This window comes from Rissa tridactyla, chromosome 1 (genome assembly GCF_028500815.1).
Source record: "Rissa tridactyla isolate bRisTri1 chromosome 1, bRisTri1.patW.cur.20221130, whole genome shotgun sequence".
In the NCBI taxonomy this organism is placed as follows: Eukaryota; Metazoa; Chordata; class Aves; order Charadriiformes; family Laridae; genus Rissa; species Rissa tridactyla.
This window is the reverse complement of record NC_071466.1, coordinates 185487999-185502672: the sequence shown is the minus strand read 5'-3', so window position 1 is coordinate 185502672 and position 14674 is coordinate 185487999. Positions and strand designations below refer to the sequence as shown.

At 36.5% G+C, this 14674-nt stretch overlaps 1 protein-coding gene across 2 annotated transcripts in view; it reads left to right on the top strand.

Annotated features, from left to right (window-relative positions):
* Positions 1 to 14674, top strand: part of ARID2 (AT-rich interaction domain 2) — a 105758-nt gene that overhangs the window by 88165 nt on the left and 2919 nt on the right. For both annotated transcript variants that reach the window (XM_054185531.1, XM_054185541.1), the window contains 5 exons: positions 3498 to 3646; positions 9023 to 9161; positions 9261 to 9346; positions 13289 to 13412; positions 13500 to 13591. In XM_054185531.1, coding sequence (XP_054041506.1) covers positions 3498 to 3646; positions 9023 to 9161; positions 9261 to 9346; positions 13289 to 13412; positions 13500 to 13591 — 590 coding nt within the window. The remainder of the gene's footprint in view (positions 1 to 3497; positions 3647 to 9022; positions 9162 to 9260; positions 9347 to 13288; positions 13413 to 13499; positions 13592 to 14674) is intronic.

Here is a 14674-nt window from a genome sequence, read left to right as displayed (position 1 = left end):
GCCCATCGCACTGGGATGCAGTATGTTCTCTTGTTGATGGCACAGTAGACCTTCTAAATAAAATGGGCAAGTGTCATGCTAAAACAGAGTTATCCATTAATACATAAATGGAATGGCACCATTGGTTCTTTGAAATGGAGGTGGAAGCCATTTCTAGCCCAAGCCAGAGTGTTTGTTATTCCTACCCCATAGGGAGCTGGTGTGCCCAAATGGAGGAGCTCTTGTGCATAAAAATAAATTAGTGTCTTTTGTAAACAGTCCATTCTAGTTAGCAGAAAGCACTTAGCTTTACTCTTCGTTTTCATGACTCTGCCAGACTTCCTTCCTTCCCTCCCCCCCACCAAATCTCAATCTAAAGTCATGGAGTCCAGAGACAGAATCTCCTTCTGCTTATTGAAGTAAGCTGTAGTATCTCTGTTCTGTAAGTAGATTGTACAGATATTAAGGGTTTGCATTTCTAAATGTTTTAAGAGTTCAGTGCAAACTATACTGAGATAGGTGATACTCTAGAGGTACCTTTCAGTCCTGAGATCCAGTGAGATCTGATTTGCAGAAGTGCTAAGTGGTGGCACTTGCAAATCCTATCATGGAGAGGTCTAATCTGATTATAAAAAGATGCCATGAAGTGCTTTCAAGTGTAGTAGAGTACTGGGAGTTTGATTTCTTGAGGAACCTGGAATGATTAAATGGTTTTGCTAGAGGAGGAAATTTTGTTAAATCATTATGCCGTGGGGAAATTTTCTTCAATGTTATTTTTCCCAGAAAGACTTTACTAGGATTAAATGTCTGTCATAGTTCCATATGTTAAATAAATAAGTGATCTTACATAATCATTGCATGTCGGTACTGTGGTAGCACAATAGCAAGTATTTCTAGGTACGTTTTTGGAAAGGAGTTTCATTTCTGAAAAACAAAGACTATACCTAATTTTAGTGATGTCCTGTGTATCATGCATTACTAAATCAATATATGAAAATGGAGGGGAAAAAAGAAAACAAAAATTAGCATTATTTCTGATTTCTTGAACAAAGAGAGGAAAGCTTTGAGATGTTCGAACATATAACTTACGTTTCTAAAATAAAACCTAGGAAAACAAACGTAATTTCGCTTTAGCTGTTGATCTTAAAATATAATCAGCACAGTTAATAAGCAAGCAAGCAATAAATCTGACTTCAAAATACATGGAAGTTTTAGCTGCCTAATGCTAGAAGTTTGAGCGAAACTACTCTTATCACAGCAGTGATAAGAGAATTCTAAGCAACAACGATCATTTTACGTATTTCTATTCAATTTATCGGCTTTTTTTTCCTTACTAAAAAAAAAGAGGGTAGAAAAAAATAGAAGGGGAAACTGAATTTTAAGTTTTTGTCCTGAAAATATGTTTCCTTTCCTGTGCTCTTTCATTTTCAGCATGTAACATTTTGTGTTGCATATCTCAGATCTCCTTGTTTAAAATAAACAGTTTTTTTAATGAGACAGTATTAAAACCTTTGAATACCACTAGAGAGCTTGCCAGAAAAACCCTTGAGAAAATTCATAATTCTGGATTAATTGCAGGGTTTGCTTAGAATGGAGTGAATAATACATGAAGCACACATCGAATGATGAGAATTAAATAAAACACTGAATTGATTCACTAAGCTCACTCTTTCTCCAGTGTATTAAATGAGACAGAAGTTCTATAGGGATAAAAAGTCACATAAAGACCATCATAATGTATTGATATCAGGATGCCAAGTGAAGATGGCAAAACAAACTGTACTGCTGACACTTGATGATTTTACTTTCAGCTTCCTTTTAAAAATGCCTTGTTAAAGGGACCTTGATCTTGAAATGCTCCACTTGTGTTTACCTTTTGTTAAAAGGTACCTTGTGAAGATTTATTACCCAATCTGTAAAATAGCTTAGAGGTCTTCAGATGAAAATCATTGCAGAGTTCAAAATAATTTGTAGTTATGACTAATGGACTCGAGTCCTTTCTTAAAACTTTTCATGTGCACAGATCACAGGCATCATACAATAGTTGTGCTGTGCTCAAGAGTTTTGCTGAGTTTTGCCGTATTTTTATCAGGATTTATGCTTGGATGAGGGAAGCGTTTTGGTTTTGATGAGGCTTTTTTTGCTGTCCTTTTTGGTCATGTTATTAGCATTGTATGATCTGTGATAGTTATTAAATTGTTACCTTGTGTGACTGTTGTCTGCGGTGCCAGTAAAGAGCAGCAGAAAGAAAACTGAAGATCAATATGCAAATGAAATGTTAGAAGTTGCACTTAACTGTTTGTTTCTTTGCAGTTGAAGTCTAAAGCTATTGGGTAATGGAGCTGTAAAGATGTAGAGTGGTGTGTGCAGCATTTGAAAATGCTGCTTTTATAATATTCTTAAACACAGACTTGAAAGTCGTTTTGTTTGGTCTCTTTAAAAGCATGGTATGTTCCTTTTCTAACACTAGGGAAGAAAAGGATGTTAAGTCTTCATTCCTAGATAATATTCAAAAGCTTAATCTTTTTACTGTCATTGTCTTTATAAACGTCTTGCTGGACGGAGCCTTCCAGGAAAAAAGAAATGGGAGAAACCGTATTCTGACATAAACACTGTTCTGAAATGGGGAAGTCCAGCATTCATTATCTGTTACTCAGAAAAAGAAATAAAATTGGCATGTTTTGGCTTTGTTTTTGTCTTTTTAGGTCACTTTTAAGATAATTTTTATTCACTGTTAAAATGTGTCTTTGTAATATTGCAAGGGAAACATCTTTTTCCTTTCTGAAATGTTTATATTTCACTGTATACAAGTTGTATGGCATGTTCAGGCATTCTGGGCATGTGATGTTGTGTATTAAAGGTATATGTGCTGGCTGGTTTTACAAGAGCTTGAAGAATTATATAATTTGCCAAGTTTTATAGAGAAAATGGAATGTCATAGTTTGAGCCTACTGGTCTGTGATCGTGTTCCTTCAGCATTGTTCAATTTACCTTTCCTTACACACTCTGTAACACAGACCGATGTGTACTAATGTGGCACATAAAACCATTTCATCAAAGAACATAAAGCAGTTTTAGATATACCAGTGCTCATTTTAATTCTTTTAGCAATGTTTTTCCTACATTTACATAGGAAAGCAAACTACTGCCTGTGCTGATAATATTGCAACCCTTCAAGTTTGCATGGTGTTTTTTTCTTAAATTACAAATAAAGCTTTTGCAAAGTAATGCTGACCTTTGCGCCACTTAGTGCCCTTCAGAAATTCCTTTGCAATCGTAAATTCTGTATTTGAATTTGAGCATAAGGTTTAGTAATTTGACTATTAGAAACTTCTGCAGAAATACTACAGTGTAAAAGTTGTATGTCTATTAATGCTTATTCAGAGTTCTAAGTGCCAAAATCTGAAAACCTGTGGTCGATTGAAATGTAAAACAAAAGATCTTTGAATAAACAGTAAACCGTATGTCAAGTCTTGAAATGAGCCCTGTGTAAAACTGTGTTTTAACTTTTTCTACAGAGCACACCTGCAACGTCGATACCAACAGTTCAAGTACAGGGGCAGCAGATCAATTTGCAGCCGCCTTCATACACTGCAGCAAGTCAGCATGCAGAGCAAATGAAAAAACCTGGACAGAACTTCATGTGTCTGTGGCAATCTTGTAAAAAGTAAATAGCTCCTTTATTTAACTACCTTTTACTAATATATAACAGATGCTCGTATATAGAAGGTGATTCTACAAGTTCTATCCGTTCTGTTTCCTTAAGTTACCTTCTACTTTGTCAGTGGAGAACAGAAAAAGTGAAAAGTGTCGAGGAAACTGAAGCTGAGATGGGGGAGTGCGAGACATTTAGCGGCTCTCAGTTATACTTCAGAGCATAAAATAGTATTATGTGGCTTTCTTTTAATATATTGGTTCTTCAGTAATAAATAAAATATTGTAATGTAGTTAAGTTAAAAAAAACCAAAATAATTCCTAGCTTGGAAGCTTGTTCTCTGTACAAAAATAGTTACTGTACTGCAGTTACAAATCATGTCTTGGCATTTTATTGTGTTCCCAGCTTTTAGTCTTTCTTGTGTTTCCAGTTTTGCAAGAGCAGGCAGGGTGTTGCACTTCTATGTCCTGGTCAAAGTCTTATTTAGATTATGACTAATTTTAGTAGTTATGGTACGATTTGTGTGCCACAGGACTCCATTGTCACAAAAGGAAATAAAAAAGAACTTAGCCTTAAGACTAGGCAGAAATGATTAAATGTTTTTTGATTTGTTATTGTACTTAGAGAGGAGTGAGCTAGTAGACTTTTGGATGTAAGCTTATGAAAACATGATACTACCCTTGTTAACAGTATGTATATCTTGACACTGATTTTAAAAATAACTTAGGTTTGTGAATATGCTTAGTTTTCAGTGAGGGATACGGGTTAGTGACACAAAGGTAGTTGTCAAATAGCCATTTTGATAACAGTGAGAGAAATTGCGTAACATACAGGATGGGCGTGAAAAGGGGTGAAACACTTCATCGTTGTAGAACAATACAAAGGGAGCATAAAGACAGATGATTTGTCAGAACGCTGGTGTGTAGACATTCAGAAAGTTGGGATGAAACGATGGAGAAGTTTGAATCTTTGGAACTGATGGTGAAAATGAGGCATTTAAACATAATTAAAGTAATACTGAAGGACAGTTAATCTGTAAAACCCTCAAGCTGTAATTTCTGCTTCTTTCATTCCTTACAAACATAATGCAGAGATCATTAAGTCAATGCCAGACATACGGGTTTTAGATAATACTTTGGTACTGTAGAGATCTGGAGCTTCTTAAGTCATTGCCCTGTGTTCACCTTAAAAGTGATTTTCGGTTTTTAGGTAGGTGACACTCTATGTAAGAAATACATGTAAGGCTTTACTTACTTTGTACTTTACTCCTTTACTACTAATAAATATAACTGTAGAGCCATACGCTACTGGCTGCACAATAGATGCATAAACACCTGTGTTGGTACAAGAGTGGATTGTACTGAGGTGGAAATGAAAAGCTGGGGCAGTTTCTTAGCAGAAGCCTCGCCAATTTACACTGTCTTGAAGAGTTTGCTAAACTAAAGTTTTGAGGCATAAGTGAGTTGCCAACTTTTTTCTGTGTCTAAAGTTATGTAGGATGAGTTGTGTATAGTTGAGGTGACATCTAACCATGGAAAAGCCCATGTCACGTGCGAACTAGGATACAAATATATGCAGAAAAATTTTGGGGCAGGAGGAACAAAAATACAAGCATGATTACCTTACATTATCAGTCTTTCTGTAAATCTGTCTTAAAATATTATTCCAGTAAGTTTTCCTGAGACTGAAGTTAAGAGTTATGAGGCCTATATCTCACAAGCTGATCTCTATGTTTTATTTCAAAGATAGTGTATTATTTCTGTTGCTGTAGTTTCTCCTGTCATTACTTACTGTACTGTTTTTTTGTTCATGGTTAAGTTTCATAATTTTCAAAAGCCTTCAGAGATTTTGCATTGTTAGATTATAGTCCATGTGACACATAGCTCTTGTTCTTATGCCGTCTCTCACTTTTAAAATTCTTAGTTCAGCCCCAGCCTAAAAACAGTTTACATAAACATTACACTCAGCATTCTCTGTGGTGAAGAGAGAACCAAAATGTTAAGTTAGCATCTTCCTCAAATGTATATTGTTTATTCATATTCCTTCAGCAATCTGATTAAAAACAAGAGTATCAAATCTCCTGTAGGCTTCCTGCTTCTAACAGTCAGAAAGAAAGATCTAGAATTACCACCTGTTATTGTAACTGTATCTTAGTTGTTTTTATTGAGTTGAAGCAGACAAGAATATTCTTTGAGTGGGTCTTCAGTATATGTGAACTTTACATCCACTACTTGGTGTTTCATTCATGATTGTTCAGCAGTTTTTTTTCCCTAGGTATTAAGCGGGCAGGTTCATCATTTTAGAATGATAGAACAGTTTCTTTTGTGGTGTTCACAATTAACTGGAAAGATATGACAGGAGGCAAACTTGCTACAGTCATTTGCACCTGTTTCTCTATGCATGTTCTTTAGTTTAGTTCTCACAACATATTAAGTTGCCCTTACAGGATGTATTGCCGAAGGCAGTGAAGGCCTTCAAAAACATTTTATTGAGAATCAGAATAAATACAAATAAATACAATAGTATGTTCTCTTCCTACCTGCTAACTTGGCTGGTGCAGTCAGCAAGACTCCAGTGGTGTGGCTGTGGGTTCTGCTGTTTTGTTTTTTAGAACTGAATTAGGAAATACTATACCAAGATTTTGAAATAAAATGCAACAAATTTAGTAGTGTCTGAAGACCACAACCAGATCAGGCTCAATTATGCAAATAGTTGTAATGATTGGCCTCTGGCAGATGTATTCAGGTTTAGTATCTGAAGTGGAAGTAAAACTCTGAAAGGTGGCAGTCAGCACACTGCTTTGCATTGAGGATGTAACAGAACATACGTGTTTTCCTTTGAAGCTCAGCTGTCTGCAAGTACTGCTAATTGTATTCAGCTTAATTTAAAAGCTGCTATTTTGTTTCACAGGTAGGCAGAAGATGTCTGCTCTTGAATTGCTTGGTATTTAAAATGTAAATTGGAAATGCTCTTGAATCTCTACTGCTTGTCAAGGCAGCTATTAGTTTAATGTTCTGTTCAGGAGCTGAACAGAATGATGGAAAAATTAAGTGGGGAAACAAGAGTCTGGACTCAACTGACTGTATTCTTAGGACTTAAACTTTTTCTTTTATTACTATATTTAGGTGTTTCTTTAAGGAAAAATAGTTTTTCTCTGCAAAATGGTGGTAAATTTGAATCTTCTTAGATCAGTGATTGAAGTGTAACACTGAATGTATTATACAGTGAATGAGCCAACATAGCTGAAATAGCTTTATTTTTCTTAAAGCTTTGCCGTGTTGAATAAAATTTTTTAAACTACATTTTGGGCTTCACTTATGCCCTGAAATTTCTTTTATCTGTGCCAGGAATTATTCATAAATAGGTTTGTGCCAGGCTTAAGTTTAAATAGTAACTTTCCCCTTTATTGTGGAAAGACGTCTTTCTGTTGTCTGAAGCATCAGCTTTTGCTGTTGAGCCAATGTAGATGTAAAACATTTTGTGTTCATATCCTACTATGGGCTGTCTGGACCAACAGCAAGAGGGAGGTGTTTCTCCTTCCCAGCTTCCCTTCAGCAAGAGCTTACTGTCATGGAAAAGATGAATGCGTTTTAAGAGAGTAGTATTTATTGCGTATGCAGAAGGTAGTTGGTGTATTACAGGTGGTTATTGCAGTAGGATTCACTTAATTACTAAGACTTGTCTCTGGGTGAAATTAGCTCTTTGACACCTTTATGGGGTTCAGGTAACAGTATCTATACACTTAGGCCTACCTATCGATTTCAAGTCTGTTTGCATAATGGGCAGTATGGAAATGAGTAGTAGGATGTGGAAGGAGGTGGCTGGATCAAAGCACCTACTGATCTGCTGTTCATATGCTGAGAGTTCTGACTTGAACTTGTCCATAAACAACTGTGGTAGGTTTAAGATGTTGCTTCATCTTTGTCTGCTTGCTGTAAGTCTGATTGGAGCTCATCTCCCTCTTGGCGTTGTTCAGCCCAGTGACTTCAGTCAAACATCTTAACACAAATACTTTTCTTGGGAACTGAAACTAGAATACTGGCATGTGAACCCGAGTGGCTGAGGTGGGTGCATGTGTTTCCTCTTCACCAGTGGCATCCGTCCAGCAAGTGTGTCGAGACAGCTGGTGGTAATGACTTCCCAAACAGCAGCAGCTAGGTTTCTAGACCTCTTCTGTCCAAGCCTTAAGTAGGTGTTGATGAGCTGCGGTAGTCGTACTGAAATGAATTGCAAGCAGCTAAGTCTTTTTGTTTATCTTGGCCAGTTTTTTTCTGTTGAAGTAAGGGATGTAATTTGTAATGCTTGTAACACTTGATACATTTTAAGGTGTATCCAGACTAAAAAACCGCACACTTTTGGTCATTCACTATTTTCATTTAATAGTGTTTGAAATTCGGTGGTTCTCCATTACCGTCTGATACACGTTAAAATAACACATCTTTTGTCTATGTGACAATTTGAAACTGTTTAAGAACTGTTGACTCACCAGTATTTTGAGGTGGCATTCATAGTGGGTTGTAACTTTTCTACCACTTCAAAAAGGAAGAAAGCCCTGATTGGGCTGAACTCACTGTAACGTTATGTCATGCCTGAGCTCTCACCAAATACAGAAAATACAAAATACACTGTCGAGAGTATTACAGGGCCAGGCTTAGGACAACTTCATCTTTTCTACTGATGCAGAAGCACTTCATTTCCTGAAATACCTCATGCCCTGTGCTTTGGGGCTCTCGGCAGGCAAGGTGCTTATTTTGAGGTTTTGGAAAGTCATTTAAAAATTGAGGTTTAAGTGAAGGTGTTAAAAAGGGTCACATAAGTGACATTTTTCAACTTCTGTGGGCATCAGGAAATGACATCTAGCCATTTTCCTGATATTTAGAATTCAGGTGCTAAAGAGCACTAATTTTAGATTGATCTCTTATTCTATCAGTTTTGACAAGCGTGCAGTATTGAGAGCAAGTAGGATGAATGGTGCACGTCTCTTTTTCTGAGTATGACTACCAGTAAAGAAGGAAAACAGGAAAAGGAATACATGAAACCCAATTTTTTTAGCTTTTTATTACTGTATTTTGCTTGTATTGCAGAGAATGGATCTGTTGGAATTAACATGCATTATTTTTTTGGTAAAGTATAAGTAGAAAAATAGAAGCATGATATTTCAGTTGGATTTGGGAAAACCATATTGCCATTTATTAGTAGCTCACTGGTTATATATGTACATGTTTTTCCTTTTAAGATTTGTTGACTTTTCATTTTATCAATGCATGTCTTGTTTCAGAAAATAAAAACGTTTAACCAGTATGTGTTTATGTTTGTGACATTTGTGCTTTACCATTAACTAAAAAAAAACCCAAAACAACTTAAATTCCCCTTCCCTTCTTTTTCTAGGTGGTTTCAAACACCATCGCAAGTTTTCTATCACGCAGCAACTGAACATGGAGGAAAAGATGTCTACCCAGGGCAGTGCTTATGGGAGGGATGTGAACCTTTCCAGCGGCAGAGGTTTTCCTTCATTACCCATTTACAGGTGCAGATTTTCTTTCACATATCACTTCAGAAAATAGTACGGATTTCCTGGTAAATTTTCACATGCCTTTCTCACTGTCTTTCTCTTTTCCTCAAACAGGATAAGCACTGTTCCAGAGATGCTTTGCTTGCAGGGTTAAAGCAAGATGAACATGGACAAGCAGGAAATCAGAAGCCTTCCAATAAGTAAGAGACCTGAGCCTCATTAGCAGTAGTGAAAATAAAAGGATTAGAAATGATTGGAAGAATTTGTGTATTTATAACTTGGCTTATCAAGTGAAACTCTGCACGTGTAGGGTCTGTAAGAGTAATCAAATTTGAGGTCAATCGCAGTAAGACAAAATGGGAAAAAGAGGGAATAGATTCTGATGTGGGAGTTGTGGTTGCAGTTATAAAAAGGCCAGGTAATTTTTTAAGGTATATAGGTCAATACTCTTTGATGAACGTTGTTCTCAACATATTCTCCTAATTGTTCCCAACTGGATAGTATTTTATAGCTTTTATTGTAACAGGAAAGTGCTTGTAATCCAAATGGAAAGTTATTCGTTGTGTACGGTTCAGCTATTTCATACAGCTGAGATAGATAGTCTTGTAACTTGCTGTATTCCTTCCAGTTTTGTGGTCTAAATTTGTGCTGATTTGATCCAGGAACTCTAGTAATAAACTTCCCTTTAGAGAGGCAAACCAGATAAATGCCAACTGCTCCGAGTCTTCTAATTTTGTGCTGCTACCTGGAACCGTCTTCGGCTCTCCTCTTTCCCAAAATGATTTTAACCATCTGGAATTAATATTGGAGAGCACAGTCCTGTTGCTGTGGGGTTGTGGGGATGTTTATGTTAATATTGGAGTTAGTCAGGGTTCGGTTACATGTATAAGTATATTAAGACTAGGTCTTTGTTAGTAACTCACTGGAATCTCTTTGTTGCAAGCTGAAGATGTAATTACGTGGTCTCGGGCAGATTTTTGCAGTCTGTTCTGTGGCCAGTTAAATTGCTACCAAGCTGCTGGAGGCAGTAGAGAAAGTTGAGCATGAAAGCTGAGAAATTTAGTTTGGGAGTCCTTTTATTTTTTAACATAAACGAACTTCTTAACATAGACTTAGGATTGCTTTATGGTGCCTTGTTTCATTACACTGAACAACATTCAGACCTCTGAAAACCACAAAATGAAGGATGATGGTAATGTAGTCTTAAATACTTGGTAAGTGGGAAGCGTAGGGCTGATACCATCTACTAGCATGTTGTGATCTCAACTTTGCCCTTTCAAAAATGTTCCATCACACAGATAACACATCCAGTAGCTCTGTGTCCTCACAGGCTTCTTTAAAATTGTCACAAGTACTTGTATTAGCAAAAATGATCATACATCCCCTTTTCTAAGGCAGAATTCCCTAATTAGGTCAGATTCGGAAAGTAGGAATTTATATGCACAACCAGTTCTCTCTGAAATATTGAGACTGCAATATCACAAGATACTAAGGGTGTGATTTCAGAGTGCAAGTTGAAATAAGAGCGTTCCATTACTCAAAGTAGGATGTTTTGACTCTCCCTGACATCCTGTGTTCCTTCTTGTGACTATGCACTGCTTACAGTGAGAGAACTAGCTTTAGTTTTTGTCCAATTGCATGGTAAATCAATTCTGTTTTTAAAAAAAAATTAATCAGTCAACAAACTGGGTTTGCCAGATGAGTGGAATACACTTGCCTTACAGTCAGTTGAACACCACCAGTACAGGAGGTGGGCTGGAACAAAAGGAAGGGATGAGACCTTTCTTAATTTACTTTTTGTTGAGTCCTAGGAACTTGTCGAATATATCGGCACACCACTGATAGTCCATGTGACTAAACTCTGGTATGGAGCTGAAACAAATTAAAGAACTGGTGCTGAGATGAAGCCATCAATTTTTAGGCATTAATTAGGCCAACTTTCTTCACTTAATCCCTCACCATTTAGTAAAACTACACCTACTTCGGAGAGTGTGTATAGAGTGAGTGTTATTGGTGCTGGAAGTGAAATCTGTGGAGAGCACAGCATAACAAATGAGGGCCCATTCCCCTAATCGGTCATCATTTATGTCTATCATAACACCATGTTTACTTGAAAAAATCTGTAATGGAACCAGGTACACAAAGTTAAGCGGCATTACAGAGTTGGTTGTATACCTTAGTTCTGTATTTCTTTGCTTTTAAAGTTGTATTATATTAACTCTTCCTCTTCTGGTTTTCAGAGGTAGCTGAATGTTACACTCTGGAAGGTCAGGTAGCACTAGCAATTAACTGTATGTATGTTGACTGTAGCTTTGTGCATTTGAATCTTTTTGGATTCATGTTAATTTTTTTCCTTGTTGCCACTGAAGCAAAGGTGGTAGCATGAGCTACCAAAAATCCTCATCATGCACCATGGGAGTGGGGCAGGAGGTAACTTTAAATCACAAGATGAATGGCATGGTTTGAACTTAAGTTGATAATATAATTAAAGAAATTCAAGCAATCTGCATGTTTCTTGAGAGAGATACTTGCCCACAGACACAAGTCAGTCCACTTGATGTCTCAGTCACTTTTTATCAACTTGTTTTTTCCAAAATCAAGAAGAGAAGACAATCTTTTAATATCTTCTTATGTTATTGCAATTGTCTTTTTCAATGTTTCTAGAATCGAGGCAATAGTACTTCAACTTTGTAAAATATAGTATGATAGCTGTTGAAGAGATATTCCGAGCAGCCTCCGTTTGATGAATCCTTGTTCTTCTCAATATAAGGAAAACAAAATGTTCCAGAAATTAAAAATGAAGATGATAATTCCTTTACTGTGGTACTCAGTCTCCTAGAAACAGATGTCATTGCCTAACAGTTTCTTAATGCAGCCCCTGCCCTTCTCCCTTTACTTCATGAAGGTTTTCAAACTCTTATTCCCATTCAGGGGAGAATGACAGTGTGATTATGAGCTGAGTTTTTAGGGAGGAGTCTGTTACCACTTCTTAATTTTCTGTTTTGTGGTTTAAGACCACTCGTATGAACCCTTTTCCTAATTTTTAACTAGGCTTCCTTGTTGTTAGAATTTCAGATTACGAAGAAAGTCTCACTGAATAGACAATTCAAGTTTTATTTATGCCTAAATAATACTCTTACAGGCTAACTTTCATTTTAAAAATTGGAACATTTACATTTGATTTATGCTGCCTTTGCAAGTAAGCACTACTGTATATTTCTAGTATATTGAGATGTTCTTATCAGGTTCTACTAGGGTTTTAAAAGACTTCATAATTATATTGTTCAGTATATTGAAACGTGGTGATACTTTTCACCATCAATACTGCATAACTTCCCTTTGAGGTGACATTATGAGTCTTACTCATTAAGTGAAGTTGCATATTTATATGTTCTAAACTCTAATTGTATGACTAATTTCAAAGTTTTACGTGAAATAGCTTTGACTTCAGTGTTAATACAGAAAATGGAGAATTTGCTTCTGCTATGTTTGTTATTTGTACCAGCTTTATAAAATGCCTTGCTTAATTTATTAATCTCAAGTCTGAAAGCTGCAGTAACAGGTAATTGGTTTTACAAATGTTTGATCTGATTTAACAATTAGATGTTTTATGTCTTACATCATAACTTAAATCATGTTACTTTATATTACTTCTCACTAACCACAGTTAATATGTATTTTATATTGTCATAGTGTCTAATGGTCCCGATGAGTAGAACAGCTATATTTTAAGGGCATTCTCTGGCCAAATTTCAGATGACATTTGCATAGCTGCTATCACAGTTCCTGTTAAATCCTATCTGATAAAACATTCCTTTAAATAGGTGCACTTCAGGAAGTGGCTATGTCATTAGTACAATATATTACTTTTGCATCACAAATGTCACGGGTGATGAGCAGCACTTCTTCAAGAGAAGTGTATTTTCACATAAAATACAGCCCATGACTCTTCTAAAGGCTTTGCAATAAGGTTTATCTCTGTGGAAACAAAAGGCAAATCATGTATCAGCACCAGGTATTAATGGATCTTTGTGTCTCTGTTCAGATAGGTTAAAAATTGTCAAAATAAATTTTCAGAGTTTTTCATCTTCCAGAAAGTGGTGCAAAGCTTATTTTTATGAATTCTTTCTTTACTAATGTAGGCAGCCAGCTGCAGGGGGTACTGCCTCTACTCCCAGAGCACAGAAGGCCATTGTGAATCATCCAAGTGCTGCCCTAATGGCATTAAGGAGGGGATCAAGAAACCTTGTCTTCAGAGATTTCACAGTTAGTATTGTTTGACTCAAGTATTAGATATTAATTGTTGCCTGGTACTATGGAGCTTTTACATATTTTTTCTCTGTACTTTTGTAGGATGAAAAAGAGGGACCAATAACTAAACACATCCGATTAACAGCTGCCTTAATATTAAAAAATATTGGTAAATATTCAGAATGTGGTCGCAGGTAAGCATCGTGTGATTCTTCTAATACTAGTGGGCAGTGTTGTTTCTGTTCTTTTAAGTACCAAACAATAGGTAGGTTTTACCTGTTGTTTAAAAAAAACAATAAGTATATTGACAGTACAATTTCTCTATCAGTTCTGCACTGTTTAGTTCACCACCCCGTGCTCAGCATCATCTTACTTAAGACAGTATTTGTCTTAGGTATTTGTGATCCAGAATTTTGAAGTGTGTCTGGTAAATTTGACAGGTTAAATTTTTGGAGGCAGATGAGAGAAGCCTTATTGTGGGTCTGTTCCTTTTCTTTCTGAAGGCAATACTGCGTAACTCTGAAAATTAATTCTTCTGTAAGCAACTTCCCACCCTTTTATCCCAACCTGAGAAAGGGGCAAATGAGCTCTTATGAACATTTTCTTAAGTTGTGGAGTGACACACAGTTGCATTCCATACTTTCTTTCTGCCTCTCTGTTGCTTTTCCCTCCAAATATGAGTTAACTCTAATAAATGACTCCATCAGCTTTCCTCTCACTTGTAGAGGTTTCTTCAGTAAGTAAATAGACCAATACTGACTTGTGGTACTAAGTAGGAAATGTTCTTTATGATGCAGAAGGGGTAGTTACTTGCTGTGCCAGTAATCACCATGCATGCAGCTTCTGGTTTTTTCCAAGAATTTACAAGCTGAGTGTCATCTTGGTTTTGTTTTGCATTGTTTCAGCTTCATAGTAGCGGAAGTAATTATTTCTAATAAGTGTCTGTTAATTTTGTCTGTTTTTCAAAAACCTGTCAATAGGGAGGAATCTCCTAGTTTTAGTTCTAAACAAAGGAGTTTTGATACTGGTTGTGGAAGCCCTCCTGCCGTCTTCAGCTACCTAATTGGGGGTTGTAGTGAAACAAACTCTTCTTGGAGAGCATAGTGAAAAGGATGAGGGGAAATGAGCAGAGGTTGCAGCAAGGGAAATTCCAATTAGATTTCATGAGTAAAAAAAATAATCACAAGAGTTGATTGAACATGGGAACAAGCTCCCCAAAGAGGCTGTGCAATCTCTGTCATCTTAGAGATTCAAAACCCAACTGGATATAATGTTGA